The 20,406-nt window shown below is 36.9% G+C and overlaps 1 protein-coding gene across 10 annotated transcripts in view; it reads right to left on the bottom strand.

The window, feature by feature from the left end:
• Nucleotides 1-20,406, bottom strand: part of MTMR2 (myotubularin related protein 2) — a 107,499-nt gene that overhangs the window by 37,243 nt on the left and 49,850 nt on the right. For all 10 annotated transcript variants that reach the window (XM_059068228.2, XM_059068234.2, XM_067038255.1 and 7 more), the window contains 3 exons: nt 8,933-9,008; nt 2,555-2,649; nt 2,289-2,399 (listed from right to left, as the gene is read on the bottom strand). In XM_059068228.2, the coding sequence (XP_058924211.1) occupies nt 2,289-2,399; nt 2,555-2,649; nt 8,933-9,008 (282 nt within the window). The remainder of the gene's footprint in view (nt 1-2,288; nt 2,400-2,554; nt 2,650-8,932; nt 9,009-20,406) is intronic.

Here is a 20,406-nt window from a genome sequence, read left to right as displayed (position 1 = left end):
CTGGAGGCAGGGAAATTACAATGCCTTATTGAGAGAAACAAAAATAAACACAAGACACTCTGATACAAGGCAGAATTCAGAGGACAGAAAATTTCCCTCTGCTTATGAACTCAAGATAGGCCACTGAAGGAGCCAGCATCTGATGCAGGCACTGGAGATTAGAGATACTATATCTGAAGTCATGATACTACGTGGCTGATACACACTATCAACATTATGTCCTGGGACTTCCCTGGTGGTCCAGTGGTAAAGAATCCACCTTTCTATGCAGGGGACGCGGGTTGATTCCTGGTCGGGGAACTAAGACTCCACGTGCCATGGGGCAACTAAGCCCCCTCGCCACAACTACTGAGCTCACGTGCCTCAACTAGAGAGCCCGCCTGCCACAAACTACAGAGCCCACGTGCTCTGGAACCCACATGCCACAACTAGAGAAGAGAAAACCTGCACACCACAACTAGAGAGAAGTCCACACACTGGAACAAAAGATCCCGCGTGCCTCAACGACTATCCCACATACCGCAACTAAGATCCAATGCAGCCAAAAATAAATTAATCTTAAAAAAAAATTATGTCCTTTCCCTGTGAAAGCCCAATGTCTGTTATGAATTTCCCTATTAAAAACCTGATTAGCTGTTGCTATTTTTCATAAATGTCTTCATTCCCATTATGAAGTGATCATTGGTGATCATTTGCCTATTTATAATCCCTTGCCAGGACTCATTTCCATTGGATCTTCAATTCATAAGGCTCCTGCTACTAGACTGATAGAACCAAACTCTGCCTAAAGGTCTTCCTCCAGTCCACGTCCCAAGTCCTTCAACTATTTACTAGCAAAAACTTTGAATAGTTTGACTGATATCATCCAGGCTCTAAAGTCAGATCTAAAGAGCAAAATTCCCTTCCCTTATTTGTTCTCAAGCAGTTTTCTATGCTCAGGCTGAATGTAGATATTCATGTTCCAATTTACTGAGATCTTAACAGCACTAAGAAAATAAACGGGATTAAGATTAATATCAAGACTATTTATTTTATTTAAGTGATTTCATCTAGACAGAATTCAAAATAGCTTTATTCCACTACATTCTGTAAAACTGAGCACACACTCCACTACAATGCACCTACAGAACATGAACAAGCAGAACATTTTATTATAAATGTGATCCAAAATTAGAATGCCAGCTCTACCACCATTTAAAACAAATGTGTGAGAACCTAAGCTGATATTTTGTTTTTCATCAGTAAATACCTTTACAACTAATAGAGATATTCATAATCACTCTGTTAAACAGAGCTCTCCAAAAGTACCATAGCAGGGCCCCTACAAATGTTTGGGTTTATTGATAACGGTCTTGTTCTATGGAAAAAGTTGTATTTAAAATAATCAAAATTTCAAAGTCACCCTCTTTCATGTCCTCTTATATTCTATGTTCTATTTACTCTTAGACCACAGAAGAGCAATCAGGAGGCAATGTGTCTGTCACACAGCTGACAGCTATTATACTCTTAGAGCCCTTCCAACTATAATGGAAAAGCACACAAATAATTACTAAGTCATTAGCTTTAATACTAGATTCATAAAAGCTTCTAAGATTGGCATGAGAAAGGATCTTGAAAGTTATGCATATGCTGTTGCTTTCACTTTTTTGGCACTCGCAGAACAGCAAAAGAAAGGAAAAAGATGATCTAGAAGTGAGATGTACACAGCTGTTAATTAGGCTATATAGTAAGGAGAACAGTGACCCTAGAAGTGTCAATGGTATTAAATATTTATGACTGAATGTTAAGATTATAACAATCTAATTCTCATTCAAGTATCAATGCACTTAAGGAATACCAGTTAGATAAGAAAATACAGAAGGTCTATAACATGAAGTTTTCCTCACCATTGTTTTAGAAGCAGAAAAATTAAGAGAACTAGAAATAGGAAAGAGAGGTGACTGTATCATAATCAGTTCCTCCACTACAATGTACTATGAGCCTTAACTGCTCAGAGCCTTATGTTTCTAATTTGTAAATTAAAGGTAATAATGTCCATCATGCCTACTTCAAGATTTTTATGAGGCTCAAAAATGAAATAATGAATGTGAGAGTACTTTGGTCGTGAATTAGACTTGAATTTTTTGGACTGAACACAATCACCTTTTTATTACTCCTAAATGTTGTTTTCTTCTACCAGAATGAGGCTTCTAGCATGAAATCCATTTGATATTTTGGAAGTTTCTAAAAATATCTATTTAATAGAAAGCTTTTCAAACAAAAAAAAATTGCATACATATTACATTTACCTTGCACACAGTTTCAAGTCCGTAAGAGTTTTCACCTCGACTAGAAGCACCACCAATTTTTTCTACTCTACTTATAACACCAAGAGAAGCATCTAAAACAAATGGGGGATCCTAAAGGAAGGAAAAAACAATTAAAACTGAGCAACTGATACTGTACAATTATAGCTGAGAAAAATATTAACTAGAAATGCTTTAATAAACAATGACCAAAGATGAACAAACAACACACAGATGTACATATAAAAATCTAATCCAACAAGCCTTACCCGTTCCATGCTTTTGAAATATAACCTGTAATTCGTAACAGTCAGAGTTCCTCGTACAGCACCAGTGAATGGACATATATAAGTTACATCTTTGGCTGAAAAGGAAAAGAGCCCACAATTTACTATACATGTGCACTATTAAAAACTGCACTATCATCTTTTCACAAACGAAATTTAAAAGAATTCTGATTGCTAGTCTAAATTATGATTTTTAAAAAATCACGGAATCAGTGATTCAAAGAGACCTCAAATGCCAAATCCAAGCTTCTAACCACACACTAATCTGGGGAAGGAATGTAGAATAAATGGGAAGGACTGAAGAAGCAGAGGGACATCCTTTACCCTGAGACAGACACAAGGAAACAAAGATGGCCACTCTCCCTGATGGACAGACTAGGTGTGGCAGTTGGAGTAGTGAGTGAAGGAGTAGTGGTAAAGGTGGGAACAACAGTAAATGTCTCAAGTCACAGTCACCAATCATCTAATCATAGTTCCTAGATCATCTCTCCAACCTGCTGGTCTTCTTCAGGCCACAGTCTAGTGTGTACCACCATTCCTCTAACTACAATACCTAAAACATAATAACAGAAACTCCTGACCTGACTACATTTATATGGAAAATACTGTACAGAAAATGAAACATATATGAAATAGATTCTTAGAAAAAATAACAGTACAATAAGAGGGTATTATATTCCTGACCAAGCAACAGACGTCAAACTTTGTAGAGAAATAATCACAAGCATTGTTTAATTAAATGATAAATGATGAATCTATACAGTATTATTGCTTTTTAAAACCTGTTAATTAAGCAGGGTAACTCAGCTACCACCAGCTCAAAATAATATTTAATATGGTAGAGTTCATATGCCCAATACAAAGGTTTTTTGTATCTTGAAATATTCATAAATCCCTGCTATGTCATTATTGTAGCAAAGCAGCAGATAAAGGAACATCTTCATTGTTCCAAGAAACTAAGGCACAATTAGGAGCAAAACATTTCTAAGAACCTTTCAAGGGGCTTATGGGAAAACTTAGGAACATGAAATATGTTTAATAAGGTATTACAACTTCCTGACTTTGCTTTCTATTCCTCACTTTTGAAGGACTGACTGCTTTGTATGGAATCTGAAATGAGACTGATCTTCTAACAAACATTTCTAACCTCCAAAATAGCTCCCTTGGTAATGTTCAAGTATGAGCTAAATTATTTGAATCACTGTTTCCAATGCATTTCCAATGTTTCATTTAGAGGGAAGCTATTAAAATTAAATAAACCAATCATTATAGAAAGATACATAAACTTGCCTTGCATTTTCTTGCCCTTATGAATTTTTATCTCAACTGGGAAAGCTTTATTCAATGTTACTAAAAACATTTCTTGATTTTTTTTCCAGAGCCAATTTTCTTCACTCACACAAGAAAATCAGTCTTATTATTCTATATTCTACTACAGGATATGTCCCTCTTAGTCCCAGCCCAAAGTTTTGTTACAACTTCCCCTTTATTCTAAAATCATGAAATAATATACATGAATGTGCTTCCAAAATTAAAAGTACTCTACTAGATATCGGGTTGGCCAAAACCTTCATTTGGTTAATGAATACGTTATTCAATAAAGTTCTTGATGAAAATTACTTACAACCAAATGAACTTTTTGGCCAATCTAATACAAGGGTTTATAGTTATGATACTATTATCATCATTAGGCTTGGCTTTGCTCTGTCCCTTTTATCCGTTTTCCTCAGGCTGGTGGCAGCTTAGTCACTCTGAAGAGAGAATTTAGCCTAGCAGAGTTTGTATCAAGTAGAAGAGAGACTGTGATTAGGAATCTTAACCAGAGTGAATGACAATAGTAACAACCAGCACTGACAGCCTAGCACTTCAGAATTTATAAAGTACTTTTTACCTGAGTACCTCCCTTAACCTTCAAAATGACCTTTAAATATAAAACCTCTAATTACCTACAATTTTTAGATGAGAATACCAGGGCTCAGAGAAGTAAAACAAATTGTCTAAATGTTTCAGAACCAGTAATCGCTAAGATTAGGACTTGAATGCAATTTCTATGACTGCAAATTCAAATTTCTTTCCACCACATCATGCAAAGCTAAGTCACTCAAGTAGCACAGTCTGCCTCCTGTGTTAAAGGGTGAAATACTGTCGTCTGGGGCCACCTCTACTGCTGACGTGCGCAGGCCACAATACCCTGAGATTGTTGCTGCTACTGTTAAAGCATTCTGTTGATGTTCCTAACACTACTCTTTTAAAATATGTCTAAACTGCAGATTTAAATTAGACCAACTATGAATGTCTTTTCTATTTGAAGTAATACACTCAAGGTTACCAGCCTAATCCTTTGTATTAATTTAATTTTTTTGAAGAATAATCAAGTCTATACAGATGACTGAATCAGAATATTTTATTTAGGGCTTCCCTGGTGGCGCAGTGGTTGAGAATCCGCCTGCCGATGCAGGAGACACGGGTTCGTGCCCTGGTCCGGGAAGATCCCACATGCCACGGAGCAACTAAGCCCGTGAGCCATGGCCGCTAGGCCTGCGCGTCCGGAGCCTGTGCTCCGCAACGGGAGAGGCCACAACAGTGAGAGGCCCGCATACCGCAAAAAAAAAAAAAAAAAAAGAATATTTTATTTAATATATTAGGTATTCCTCTAAATTTCACAATACTGATACTGCCTAGTGGTACCAAAAGAGCTTAGATTTACCAATCCTCTCAAATTTTCCCTGAGTTCACAAAGAATCAGTAATAGTTTCCATGAGGCAGACCAAAATGACTTTGAGAATACATATCTATAAGGATGTAAAATATATACAAATAAATGTAATATATGAGAGCATGAAATCTGTGCAGAAAGAGAGGCACAAAAACATACTCTAAGTAATACAAAGAAGGAACGTCCATTAAGCTATGGGATCGGAGAAGGTTCAAGGAACACAGCCATGTTAGTTGTGCCCCAGTGGCTGGTATCCTTTTAATGGGTAGAGATGTTGATACAGCACTGAATGCAGAGAAGAACCTAAACTAAAATACAGAAGTAAGAAAGTAAAGTAACTATTTGGACAAGGTAAGTATATAGTCTGGATCTCTCTAATTTATATATCACATTCTCTTCATTCCTTCTCAATTTCCCTCCCTGACTCCTCTTCTACCATTTACCAAAGCTATGTTCTTGGCCCTCTTTTTACTCAATACATTGTCTGGGTTATTTTCCTCCTTTCACTGCCAACTAATATGCATATTCTGATGATTCCAAAATATGTACTTCCAGCCCTGCTCTCTCTCCCAAATTCCTACAAGTTTCTCATAGGTACCTGAAATTCAATGTACATAAATATTATACCAAGGGCTCATGAAAATGAGAGAAAAAGATATCATTCAAGAAATTTTTAGAGATTACTCCTCTGGATCTGGTAACTGATTGAATGTCAGAGTTCAGAAAATAAAAAAGCAGCCGAGGATGACTCCCAGATTTCTGCCTTGAGTGAACGGACAACCAGTGTTAATATTAACCGACAGAAAGAATAAAAGAAAAGGAGTAAATTTAGAGATAAAGGTGATGACAGTTTTGGAGATGCTGAGCATAAGGGATATCTACAGAATATCCAAGGGCACGTGTCTAAGACACAGGCATTTGTTTTATACGTATTAAGACAGAGGTTCACACTAGAAGTAACAAATTTTGGAGTCATCAGTAAATATATGGTAGGTAAAGCTACTAATTTAGATATGATCAACTAAAAAGAGCAAATAGGAGAGAAAAGGGAAATGAGCCAAGGATGAAGTCCTAACTGGAGTGTTGTTATTTAAAGGAGGAGAAGACAACAAAAGAGATTGAGTGGTAACTTGAAAATCTTTTATAAGGTAATTTATCATAGTGGAAATAGCATATGCTTTAGGCTCAGAAGAAGGAAAAAAAATTGTCTCAGTGTTAGCTATAACTTTACTAGCTAGGTAGTCTCCCTATGCCTTAGTTTCTTCATCTACAAAATGGGATTAATATCTTCCTCAGAAGATCACTGTGAGGATGATTAAATGAGACAGTAAGCACTTAATAGTGATAACTACTGTTATTATATAGTATCCAGTGATAATAACACATAACACCTAACTTAGCAGGTAGCTCAGCAGAACAAGCTTAGGATACCTGAGGTGAGTAGGGGGGGAAAAAGGAATGTGAAGGTACTCAATCAAGAGTTAAAAGAAAGGAAAGAGAAATGCTAAGTGTGAAGGAACTAAATGTACCTCAGGCAATAACAAAATATTTAGGGAATAGGTCCTCTTTGGCTTGCTTATTTTTACACAAGGAAATGACATGTGGCCAGGGGAAATTAGGCATTTATTAAGTGCTTTTTAAAATTATGATTGATAATCAAATGAAAGGTGGTGTTTACTTTGACTGAAAAACCATCTACTGTATTCTCCTATATATTACTTTATTTCTCAAAAGCTATGAGTATTTTCTTTTAATGACTGAATAATATTCCACTGTATATATATAAATATATAAACATACCACATTTTTTCAATCATCTTACGTTATTTCTTTGCAGAGTTCTCTTACGAACGCAAGCATACAATTTTTTCTTTTCTTTTTTTTAAATTTAAGTATAGTTTCTGTAACATATTATGTAAGCTATAGTTGCACATACGGTGATTCACAATTTTTAAAGGTTTTATTCTATTATAGTTGTTCTAAAATACTGGCTATATTCCCTGTGCTGTACAATATATCCTGGTAGCTTATTTTATACCTAATAGTTTGTACCTCTTAATCACCTACCCCTATATTGCCTCTCCCCACCTGCAACCACTAGTTTGTTCTCTATATCTGTGAGTCTGCTTCTTTTTTGTTATATTCACTAGTCTGTTGTACTTTTTAGATTCTACATATAAGAGATATCATACAGTATTTGTCTTTCTTTGACTTCTTTCACCTAGCATAATGACCTCCAAGTCCATCCATGTTGCTGCAAATGGCAAAATTTCACCTTTTTATGGCTGAGTAATATTCCATTTTACACACACACACACACACACACCAGCTTCTTTATCCATTCATCTATTTACAAACACTTAGGTTGCTTCCATATCTTGGAAACTGTAAATAATGCTGCTATGAACATTGGGGTACATGTATCTTTCTGAATCAGTGTTTTGGGGGTTGTTTGTGTTTTTTTGGATATATACCCAGGAGTGGAACTGCTGGGTCATATGGTAGTTCTATATATACCTCATCTTCTTTATCCATTCCTCTGTTAATGAACACCTAGAAAAGAATGAAATCTTGCCATCTGCAAGAACATGAATAGACTTGGAGGGTATTATATTTAATGAAATAAGTCAGATAGAGAAAGACAAACACCATACCATTTACATATACATGGAATTAAAAAAACAAAGGAACAAATATAACAAAACAGAAACAGACTCACAGATACAGAGAACAAACTAGTGGTCACTAGAGGGTAGAGGGGTGGGGAAAGGGGCAAAACAGGTAAAAAGGATTAAGAAGTATAAACTACCAATTGTAAAATAAATAATTTACAAGGATGTAATGTGCAGCACAGGGAATATAGTCAATATTTTATAACAACTTTGCATGTTGTATAATCTATAAAAATATCAAATTACTATGCTGTACACCTGAAACTAATACTGTAAGTCAACTATACTTCAATAAATAAATAAACATCTTAAAAATAAAAAAAGCTATGGGTATTTTGTAGATCACCACGCAAATGAAACAAAATAAAAGCATGAGGACAAAAAAATAGCTTAAAAGTGTGTTTCCAGTTTCCAGTCCATACAATAAGTTAATGCTTAGTTATTTAGGCTGGACAAAGAAAGGCACCTACATGCAAACGGCTTGCTTTGCAATGGCGATGAAATATATTTATCCAAAATTGACAAATTTATTCAGAGTAGGAAAAAATAAAGAAGCAAAAAGAGAGAATGTGCTTTAAGAAAAATTACTTGTACAAAGTGACAATTCAATTTTTTTTACCTATGCAACCCACTATCTTACTGCAGTAATTCAAAATAATGAAATTTACTTTCACGAAATTCAGCAACAGTTTTAAAAATAAGTCACCTACTTTCAGTGAAAGTAAAGCAAACCAGAAAAGCAGCAGAATATCATTCAACTTGCATGTTTCCCAGTAGTCCAAATCCAAACACAACCAACAGGTCTAGACTTAAGCTTACAGAACACACTGGATGCTGGGAAGGCTGGCAGTAATGAGTCCACCAAACAGGAGGTGTCTAGGCAGTCAGCCTGTTCTCTGTACATTGAGAGTACTGAATAGTCTGTACAGTCACAAAGGAGGAGGAGATTCAACAAAAAATACCATTACAGACCCATGTCTTTAATATTTTCTCCTGGAAGTAAGGGTGGTTCTTCCATTTCTGCTAATTTATTAGACTCCCTCAGGACCTGGATTGGAAAGGGGAGGAGAGAGCAAGAAAAGAAACATTTTGTTATTCAAAGGCTAATTTTTTACTCAAATTTCAACTATATCACATATACTGCTTTAAATCAAATTATAAAGACTATCACGTTGGCATGTGTAACATGTGAAGTTGCTGGTTTTCTACGAAACATGTACTGAGTGCCTACTTTGTATAAGGTACTACACAAAACACTACGTTTTCTCACTGACTCCTACAACAGCCCTATAAGAGTAGATATTATCATCCTCATTTCCTAAATGAGGAAAAAGAGGCCAGAATTAACTTGTTCAAGATCCTATAGCTAAAAAGCGTCAGAGCCTAGATGTGAATTATAGTTTTGGTGGACTAGGAAGCCCATTTTCTTTCCCTTAAGCCACGCTCAAATGCCTTAGTGCATTTAGACTTGGATGAAATCAAACTCTTACGTAGATTTAATGTTTAGAGAATTTGGAAATGATGTTGATAAAGAATCTTACTGAAATCAAATCAAGAATCTTACTGAAAAAGAGATATTTAATAAATTAAAATCAAGATCAACATTTATTGAGTAGTTACCTTATGAAGGATGTTACACTGGATTCCAAGAATGTAAAGGCACAGAATCATGGTTCTAATGGATTTACAACCCAGAGACTACACACACGCACGCACACGCACGCGCACAACTGTCATATGCTAAATATCACAATTGTAATATGCTAAATATCACAATTGTCATATGCTAAATATCACAATTGTAATATGCTAAATATCGCAATTGTCGTATGCTAAATATCGCAATTGTCGTATGCTAAATATCGCAATTGTCGTATGCTAGATACATCCCACTAACTGCCAAAAGCCTCCCCTTTCACCTCTTTCACTGCTAAACAATAACCTTCACTGTCACCAGTTCTTTACCTCCCATTAATTCCTCAACCTTCTGCAATCTGGCTTTGTGACCTAACCCAACCCCTTCCAGGGAACCTGCTTTCTCCCCAATAACCTCCTCAGTATTAAAGACAATGGGTTATTTCTCAGTCTTTATTTCTATCTCCTAGCTACACGTGATACTATCTGCACTTGCCTGCTTCTTGAAAGTACACTCTCCTGGCTAAACTCTTCCTTCTCTGGCCATTCTTTTTCAATGACCTTTATATACCCTTTTCTCAACCCTCCCTGTTTCTTCAAGGTTTGTCCATTTCTCACTTTACTCACCTCCTGTTGATTTCATACCTTATCTATGACATTACCTAACTTCAATCTACACTGTCAGCCGAGATTTTTCTTGCACTCTAGTTCCATACATCCAACTGCTTAATGTTCCTCTCCATCGAGATGTCTCACAGACACTCTGAACTCAACAGATTTAAAACTGATCTGTGTTCCACACTTATTAGCAAGAGGCACGACCATGCATTTGGTTGTCCTAAACTGTCTAGGGGGAGGGCGGAGCAGTGGTCTCTGTGAGCAGACCCAGGCCTTCTATTTCAACCTCAATTTGTTTCATTAGACTGAGAACCAAATACTACTAGAAAAAAGATTCTCAATTTTTTAAAAATAGCTTTTGACTTTTATTTCCTTCCATCCAAAAAGTAGACTTAAGAGTCCTCAAAAGAAGGTAAAAGGGAGAAAAAACAAGGTATTACCACTACCTTAAAGGTCACCTTCTGCAGGCCATCAAAACTGAGTTAGATGTCTGCCATGCGTGAGCTCCCATCTGGCACTTACTACACCACTCTAATTGCCTGTCTGTCTTCTTCCGTACTAGACCCCTAGAGAAGAGGTACCATACCTTATACAATTTTGAATTCCCAATAAAAATATAACACAACACACATATGTAATTTTTTTTTTTTTTTTTTTTTTTGTGGTATGCGGGCCTCACTGTTGTGGCCTCTCCCTTGCGGAGCACAGGCTCCGGACGCGCAGGCTCAGCGGCCATGGCTCACGGGCCCAGCCGCTCCGCGGCATGTGGGATCTTCCCAGACCGGGGCACGAACCCGTGTCCCCTGCATCGGCAGGCGGATTCTCAACCACTGCGCCACCAGGGAAGCCCCATATGTAATTTTTAATTGTCTTATAGTGACATTAGAAAAAGAAAAAAGTCAAAATTGATTTTAATAACATTTTATTTAATCTAGTAAGTCAAAACTATTATCATTTCAACATGTAATAAATATTTTTAAGTATTAATGAGATATTTTATATTCTTTTATTCATACTAAGCCCTCAAAATCCAGAGTATGTTTTATACTTCTAGCACATCTCAACCAGACCAGCCGCATTTCCAGAGTTCAACAGCCATCTATCTAGTGGTACCCATATTGGCAGCACTAATCCAATGAATCTAATTCCTACTGATAGTCAAGTCATTCCCTAGTTTAAGTTAGGTGCTTAGGGAGGATAACACAAAAGCGTTAGACATTACTGCCACAGCCCAATGCTCACCTAAGGCCAATCAATAAAGGAAGAACTACAAAGAACAAATTACTTCTGTTCAATAAATATGCAATCTAAACAAATTCATACTTTTGAAAATTTAAAAATTTATTTTAGAAAGTCACCTTAGTGCAATACCTAAAGAACTAAAATATATACACACATACATACTTTTTTAATATTCCACATTCTAGAACTCAAAAGAGGTCATATTTTTGAATGGTATCTCATTGCCAGTTCCTGATATAGTCTTTCATGCAGTCATAAAAGAAAGTTAAGAAAAAAGGAAGAGAGAGAAGTAGGGAATGAAGGAGAAAGGGCAGGCCCATGAAGATGCAGAAAAACAGGATAAAAACTTGCACTATGCAAATATATAGACTTCCTGGCTTCAAATCCTGATTGTGCTGTATGTTAGCTAAGTACTCTTAGACAAGTGTTCAACTTCTTTATGCCTCATTTTTTCCACCTATAAAATGGTGATAATTACAGTATGCCACAAAAGGGCTGTTATAACTTAAATGAGTTAATACACTTAAAGCATCTACATCAGTGTTGACACAAAATATATACTTAATAAGTATTTTCTATTTATAGAAATAATAATAGTAAAATTAATAATGGTAAAAATTTAGACTAACAAGATTGCCAGAATCTGGTAAGAATTTCTAATAATTATGAAAACAATTAGATCAAAAGATATGAATAATAACTAACACACAGTTTACTGAAAAAACCAAACAAGGCTACACATGTGAAAGATCACATAAAGGGAATCTGCTTTATCCTTTGCCCACTGTCTACCACTTGATTTGGAAATACAAAGATTATGTCACTTCCAAAGCTGGGCACTAGTTCTCTATTGAACAGGTATACCTTCTTATAGTTGCTATAGTGTTGTTCCCCATGATTTCCTCTCTTTCTATATTTCTATACTCAGAAGGAAGCTGCAAACCCAAGAAAATACATGTGTTGTAGACAGCTGTGGAGAGAAAGGCAGTTCTGGCAGAGGCACAGGTGTATTACAATCTTCATAAGTAAAGCTTTGCAAAGTGAGAAAAGACACAGGGAAACGCATGCAAGTAGTGCATGTTGAGAAATCATAGGCTCTCTTATACTCTTTGACTAGAATGTCAGAGAGCAAGACAATGAAGAGAAGCAAGATGGACAGCTTTGTTTGGAAAATCTGCACCAGATGACAGACTTTTAATAATAGGCATACACTGGAGGTTATACATGAACAATTCACTTTAGAGCTCAAGATACAGAAAGCAACTCAAACAAGTACACAAAGCAGGGCCAACGGCAATCCAGACCCTTTGTTTACTGGCAAACACTGATTCTGAACCAATCTATCCTTAATGAAACAGAAGAGAAAAAGAAATAGGGCCTAAAAAAAAACGATTGTTTGACAAGAAAAAGATAGTATCAGCCTGAAGCTCAAAAAAAGAGCAGTTCTCTGAAAATATTCCTATAAGTATTAGTAGAAACAATGTATAAACTATATGGCATACCCAAAAGGAAACCAGCCTATCCCCTAGGAAACAGGAATAGAAAGGAGAGACTGAAATTAGAGAAATGTGTAAAATAAGGAATTACTACAAAAAAATTTAAATGTAACAGCAGAAATAAAATCTGTGCTGGAGTTAATAAAGAACTGAATGGATTATTCAGAAGACAGCATTTATGTACAGGGCAAACGTGAAAAATCCTCTAATAATTTGTTGAAAAGAAGCGACATAAAAGTCATGAGAGAAGATGATAACCAATAAAATAATTCTATACCCTAAAGGAAAAAATTAAAACAGGATGGAAGCAACAATCCAATATGTAATTGAAGAACATGTTTTTGAAATGAGTAAAGGTTTTCTAAGTTCGCTGATCGAAATAGTTTATCATGTTCCACATAAAAATCAGTGAACAGACATATATGGGTGTATCTCAGCAAAAATTTTTGAACTGTAATTAAAAGACAAACTGTGAAAATATAGACAAAAATGTTTAGAAAGAGAAAGAATTTACATACAAAAGCAAAATCAGGCTACCTTCAAATTTCTCTGTAAAACCATATTCTAGAAGACAATAAGGAAATGTTATCAGATTCTTGAAGGAAAATTCTGTGACCTCTCTAATGTGGAAGTCATTCTCAGATATGCCAAGTCAACAAAAATGTAACCCACGTGTCCTGCTTTTGAAAAAAGAAAAAATTACCCAAGGCAGTAATTAAGGTGAAAAAGGGAAATGAAAATTAAAACTTATATATAAGAAATTTGTGGTACCCAGCGAAGACAAGTTTTTTATATCCTAACTGCCTTCCAACCAAAAAAAACCCCACTTGTTGGCAGTAGCCACCATACTAACCTCTCTGAGTCTTAGTTTCATCATTTATATTATTATGGTAATATTAATATCCACCTTACAGGTTTGTGGATATGAAATGAGATAGCTGCATCATAAAGGGATTTGCAAGATGCTATTAAAATATAAGAAATACTTATTCACTTAACAGAAGCATCAACATAAATTTGCACTGTCTCTTCTCACAATGGCTTATTCACATGGTGCTTTATTCCTCTGCTCTAAAATACACAGGGATTAATATTTGAGACAGCATGTCATAAAGGTAACCATATATCTCTCTAACTCTTGACCTACTAACTTCTAGACTTAGCTACAGAATAGCAAGCATCTACTATGCTAAAGAAAGCAGCAAGAGAAGTAATGCTAGGTCCATGGTAGCATAAGGCATCCTTCATTTTCATTGTCCTTTAACATCTAAAATTTGGTACCTATCCATGAACAAAAGTGTCCCCATGCGAGCAATGGAATCCAGCACCATATGCCAAGGAACCTAGAAGGAGTCTCCCCGACCACTGCATCGTGTAAAAAGCAGACAGAACCTGATACAGGCTGTGGAACCATCAGGAGCCTGTGAACTGACACCAACCCATCTTAACTGCGGTACCTGGAAAACAATGACTTGAGCAAATACCCACAGATGAGAAAGGCTTTATGGAAGTTCAGGTTTCTAAAGAAGTTCCAGCACTCCAGTTGGAACAACAACAACAAAAACAAGTTTGGACCCATTAGAGTAAGAGGACCTTTGCCAGTATCACCCCTCCCCACAAGGTGGCAGAGCCTGGAGAAAAAGGTTTGGAATCCCTCTGGGGAAAAGGGAAAACAGTGAGTGAGCACACATCTTTCCCAGCTGTGGGGACACTGCTAAAGTGTCCCACAGCCTCAGAGTATTATTAAAGCAAGAGCTCTGTAATTGGGGGAAGGGAGGAGTTCAGGGAAGAGGCAGGTAAGAATACCAGAGGGCATTACATGGATGTGGTTCTCTGCATTCTAGACTCCAGGAGGAAGGCCACCATGAGTCACTGGAAAAACTTCATCCAAAGATCCCCTAATCTGACCCACCAGAACTCCCAATTCCCCAAATGCCACATCCAGACCCTCCCCACTCTGCAGCCAGCTCCTTGTTCACATTCCAAGGGCAACAACAGTGAGAGTAAGGTCAGGTAGACAGGGAGTGTACACAGAAAACAAGCCAGGGTCTATGGGCAAGGGAGAAACCACAATCTTGAGCTGTAGCACCACCCTCAGGAAAATGAAAGAGAGGTTAACCAACAGCCAGCCTGGGTCACAGTAAGATTTAGAGAAGACATACAAGCTTAACAATTCTGCCACCAGAGGGAGCAAGAAGTGTGGAGCTGATGTACCCATACAAGGTCACAGAAAGGCCCAGACACAAGTAGGATCAACAAAAAGTATCTCTCAGCTAGTAAAGACTGGAGGAAGCAACTTACTTCAAATGCCAAAACAGCAATGTAAAACTACAAGGAACATGAAGAATTAAGGAACTGTGACATTACCAAAAGATCATAATTATCCCCCAGTAACTGAAGGCAAAGACACAGAGATCTGTGATTTACCCAGTAAAGAATTCAAAATAGCCATTTGAGGAAACTCAATGACCTACAAGAAAATAAAGAGACAATTTAACAAATCTGGAAAACAATACATGATCAAAATGAGAAATAAACAGAGATAGAAATAATTAATGGTCAATTAATTTACAACAAAATTGCCAAAGAATATACAATGGGGAAAGGACAGTCTCTTGAACAAATAGTGCTGGGAAAACTGGACAGCCAAATGCAAAAGAGTGAAAATAGACTCCTATCTTACACCATACACAAGAATCAACTCAAAAGGAATTAAAGACTTGAATGTAAGACCTGAAAGCATAAAATTCCTAGAAGAAAATATAAAGGATAAGCTTTGGCAATGATTTTTTGGATTTGACACCAAAAGCAAAGGCAAAAAAAGCAAAAATAAACAAGTGGGACTATATCAAACTAAAAAGCTTCTGCACAACAAAGGAACCCATCAACAACAAAAAAAGACAACCTACCAAACAGGAGAAAATATTTGCAAATCATATATTTGATAAGGGGTTAATATTGAATATATAGAGAATTGATACAACTCAATAGTGTGTTTGGAAATGATTATAATAAAATATGTGGGGAGTGGGGAGAGTAAGGATTTTAAACTTGACCAGTCATGTTAAGGAAAACCACTACAAGTCTCTGATAAAGGTAAATGGCATGGTCATAAAGGTGCACAAAACTGTATATGATAAAGATGAAAGGATAATAATCTAGGACAGAAATATCTAAATCCTGGATTAGTCTGTGGTAGGAGAAATAAAGATGCATATGAAATAGCTTGTTGGAAGAAGTGATCAAATTTGACCCTAGGTTTATAATAAAAAATATGAGCAATTATTGAGTAATACAGGAGGCATTTTACTTGAAGAGAATTGCATTTCAGATATGTCAGTAATGAAAAAAGAAATGCAGATTAAACAAAGAAAGGAGTTAACGTCAAAACAAGAGGTCAATTCAAAAACACCAGGGTCCTATCTTTCTAAAATGAGAGTAGAGAAACTAAGACAGCAAAGCCAGACTGATTCATTAGGTTTGTCAGCATTCACACGGACTGTCTTCAGCAGAGAAAAAGTTATATAACCCTCAGATATGAGAGGAAGAGAGAAATTCCCCCCAGAAGAAACCCTCTGGAATATATAAAACACTTTCTCATACTGGGCCAAAGTCATGTTACTAAGTGGCTATCTGTTCTGTTTCCTATCAGATGCATTAGATGCTGGCCTGCCTCAAGAGCTCTGGCTATACCAATAGATAAGATTATATAAGATCTGCTCTTTACCAGCACTTAATACAATATTTAATCCTTTTCTTAACTCTCAAGAAAAGTGTATTGATCACATTAAAATCTTACTGGTGGATAAAAACACACAGATTGAAATGTATAATTTTTTATTCCTAAAACATAATTCAGTTTTGCTCTCTCCCAACCATGTTTTTCCCCCCCCATTTTCTTCCATGCCCTCTTTATCAAACTATTTTCGAAGTGCTCAGTAACTTTCCATGCGACTCTAACCTACCTCCCTTTCTCTCCTTCTCTCTGATCAGGAAATTACTATAAAGGAAATTCAGAAACCTTGTCTATAATGATGATCTGGAAGTTGGCAAGTTTATGGGTCAGTTTTCACATGGAATGTCAGATGACAGAAAGACAGGAAAGAATTTTTCTGAAATCTGCAAAACACTAAATTATAATCACCTGAAAGGGAAAAATGAGTCTGTAGAAGTTATATACTATCTCACAGCTTCTTTATGTACTAGAACTGTGAATAAAAAAATAATGAACTTACTCTTCATTGGATAATTCTATTAAAGAAAATTATTTTACATCAATTTCACTTTATTCTATTTTTATACTTCACTGACAAACCACAAAGTACGCAAATGAATCATACAAACCAAAATCTGAAGAGGCACAGACTGGCATCTGGGATGGATCTTACTGGTTACATATTTGAAAGTACATCCAAATTCAAGCACAAGGAAGCCCGTTCTTTTTATAACACTGCCAAGGACACTGGTTTTCAGCTGAAACCACAGTTAGTAAGATATGGATAATATTACATCACCATCAATGAACAACAACAAAAAAGGGCGAGTATCTACAGAGGAACAGTCTGGAAAGCATCACTTCATGCTATGGGTTGAACTGTGCCCCTCAATAAACATAGGTTGAGGTACTAACTGACAGCACCTTGGAACATGACCTTATTTGGAAACGGTCAATGCAGATGTAATTAGTTAAATGAGGATATATGGGATAGAGTGGACTCCTAATCCAATGTATGACTGTTGTCCATATAAGAAGACATCCCTAGAAGACATAGAGATACCGGGATAATGCCATATGAAGATGGAGGTAGAGATTGGAGTGATGGATCTACAAGACAAGGAACACCAAGGATCATTGGTCCTCCCCAGCAGCAAGAAAAGAGGTATCAAACAGATTCTTCCTGTGAACCCTCAGAAGTAACCAACCCTCTCAACACCTTGATTTTAGATTATGAGAAAGAAAGAAAAATCACTGTCTTTCTATCCTCTACTCTCAACACTTCTGACACCAGATGTGTGGTTTTTTCCACACTAAGTAATTCTCCAATTCTCAGCGGATACCAACGGGGTGCCCTATAACTCAGTTACTACACTATCACCCATAGTTAGTGCAGACTTCACATTGTAAGGGCTTAGTCCCACAAGACTGCCCCCTACTTCAAGCACTAACCTCAAGTCCCAGGTTGCCAACTGTACTTCTGACCAATCATTCATAAATCAGGGGTTCCCACAACCCCTCCTTGGGTTCAATAATTTGCTAAAATGGTTCACAAAACTCAGGGAAACACCTTATCTACATTCGCCAGTTTATTATGAAGGACAGAACTCAGAAACAACCAGATGGAAGACCTACATAGGGCAAGGAATGGGGTATGAGGCTGTGTGGAATGTCCATGCCCTGTCTGGGCATATTACTCTCCCAGAACCTCAAAGTGTTCACCAGTCTGGAAGCTCTCTAAATCCCTTCAGTAAGGGTATCGTTATGGAGGCTTCATTACTTAGACATGACTGATTGAATTACTGGCCATTAGTAATTAACTAAACCTCCAGCCCCTCTCCCCTCCCCAGAGATGGGAGGGGGCTGAAAGTTTCAAACCTAATCAAAGGTGGATTCTCCTGACAACCAGGCCCCATCCTTAGGGGCTTTCCAAAAGTCATTCATTAGTATAAACTCAGGTGTGATCCAAAGGGGTGTGTTATGAGTAACAAAAGATGCTTTTACTTTTATCACTCTGGAACCAGAGACAGAAACTAAATATTATAACAAAAGATGCTCCTATGGCTCTTATCACTTAGAAAATGACAAAAGTTTTAGGAGCTCTGACCAAGATTTAAGGATGAAGACCAATATATATTTTATATATATATATATATATATATATATATATATATATATTTCTTATTACATACTCCAGAACTGTGAGAGAATAAATTTTTGTTGTTTTAAGCCACCCAGTTTGTATATTCTGTTACAGCCCTAGGAATGAACATACCTAATATCAAGAAAAATTTTCAAGTTTAAATCTTAAAATGCAAGGTGTTCATAACTGCCAAAACTTGGAAGCAATAGAAAAGTCCTTCAGTGACTGAATGGATATACAAACTGGTACATCAATACAATGGAATATTATTTAGTGATAAAAAGAAATGAGCTATCAAGCCACAGAAAGATATGGAGGACTCTCAAAGGCATAATGCTAAGTAAAAGAAGCCAATCCGGCTATGTATTAGATGATTCCAACTATATGATATTCTGGAAAAGCAAAACTATGGAGACAGTAAAAAGATCAGTGGTAGGCAGGGGTTCAGGGAGAAGGGGAAGGGATAAATAGGTGGAGTTAAGAGTGCTTTTAGGGTAGTTAAACTACTTTGTATGATATAGTAATGGTGGAAACATGTCATTATACATTTGTCAAAACCCATAGAATGTACCACACTAAGACTGAACCCTAATGTAAACTATGGATTTTAATTAATATTATTATGTGTCAATATTGGTTCTTCAATTATAACAAATGCACCACACTAATATGTAAATAGGATGTAAATAGGAGAAACTGTGGAGGTTGAGGAGGGGAATAACATAGGGCTGCAACTTTTTTTAAAAAATAACTTAGAACATTAAAATAACCACAAAAACAACTACCACTGGGACTTCCCTGGTGGCACAGTGGTTAAGAATCCGCCTGCCAATGCAGGGGACACGGGTTCGAGCCCTGGTCCGGGAAGATCCCACATACCGCAGAGCAACTAAGCCCATGCACCACAACTACTGAGCCTGCGCTCTAGAGCCTGCGTGCCACAAATACTGAGCCCATGTGCCACAACTACTGAAGCCTGTGCACCTAGAGCCCGTGCTCCGCAACAAGAGAAGCTACCACAACGAGAAGCCCGCGCACCGCAACTAGAAAAAGCCCGCGCACCAACGAAGACCCAACGCAGCCAAAAATAAATTTATTTTAAAATTTTTTTTAAAAAACTATCTATGATCAATATCATTTCATAAAAGAAAGGAGACTTTTAAAACCAAAAAGTTAGAAATGATATAATCCTGTGATAAAGAACACTTCTTCCCAGTAAAGGATGGCTTATATCAATTTCTGCCAAAAACAAACAGAAGTAGATAGGTAGGTAGATAAAATATTATCTCATTACTTTCATTTTACCTCATACACAGAAGATATCATCATGACCTGACCTGGTTAATGCACTACTTTTATTTTTTTTTTATTTTTTATTTTTTTTTTAATTTTTATGCGGTATGCGGGCCTCTCACTGTTGTGGCCTCTCCCGTTGCGGAGCACAGGCTCTGGACGCGCAGGCGCTGCGGCCATGGCTCACGGGCTTAGTTGCTCCGCGGCATGTGGGATCTTCCCGGACCAGGGCACGAACCCGTGTCTCCTACATCGGCAGGCGGATTCTCAACCACTGCGCCACCAGGGAAGCCCAATGCACTAC

The sequence above is a fragment of the Kogia breviceps genome, chromosome 7 (genome assembly GCF_026419965.1).
Source record: "Kogia breviceps isolate mKogBre1 chromosome 7, mKogBre1 haplotype 1, whole genome shotgun sequence".
Taxonomy (NCBI): domain Eukaryota; kingdom Metazoa; phylum Chordata; class Mammalia; order Artiodactyla; family Physeteridae; genus Kogia; species Kogia breviceps.
This window is presented reverse-complemented; position numbering and strand designations above follow the sequence as displayed.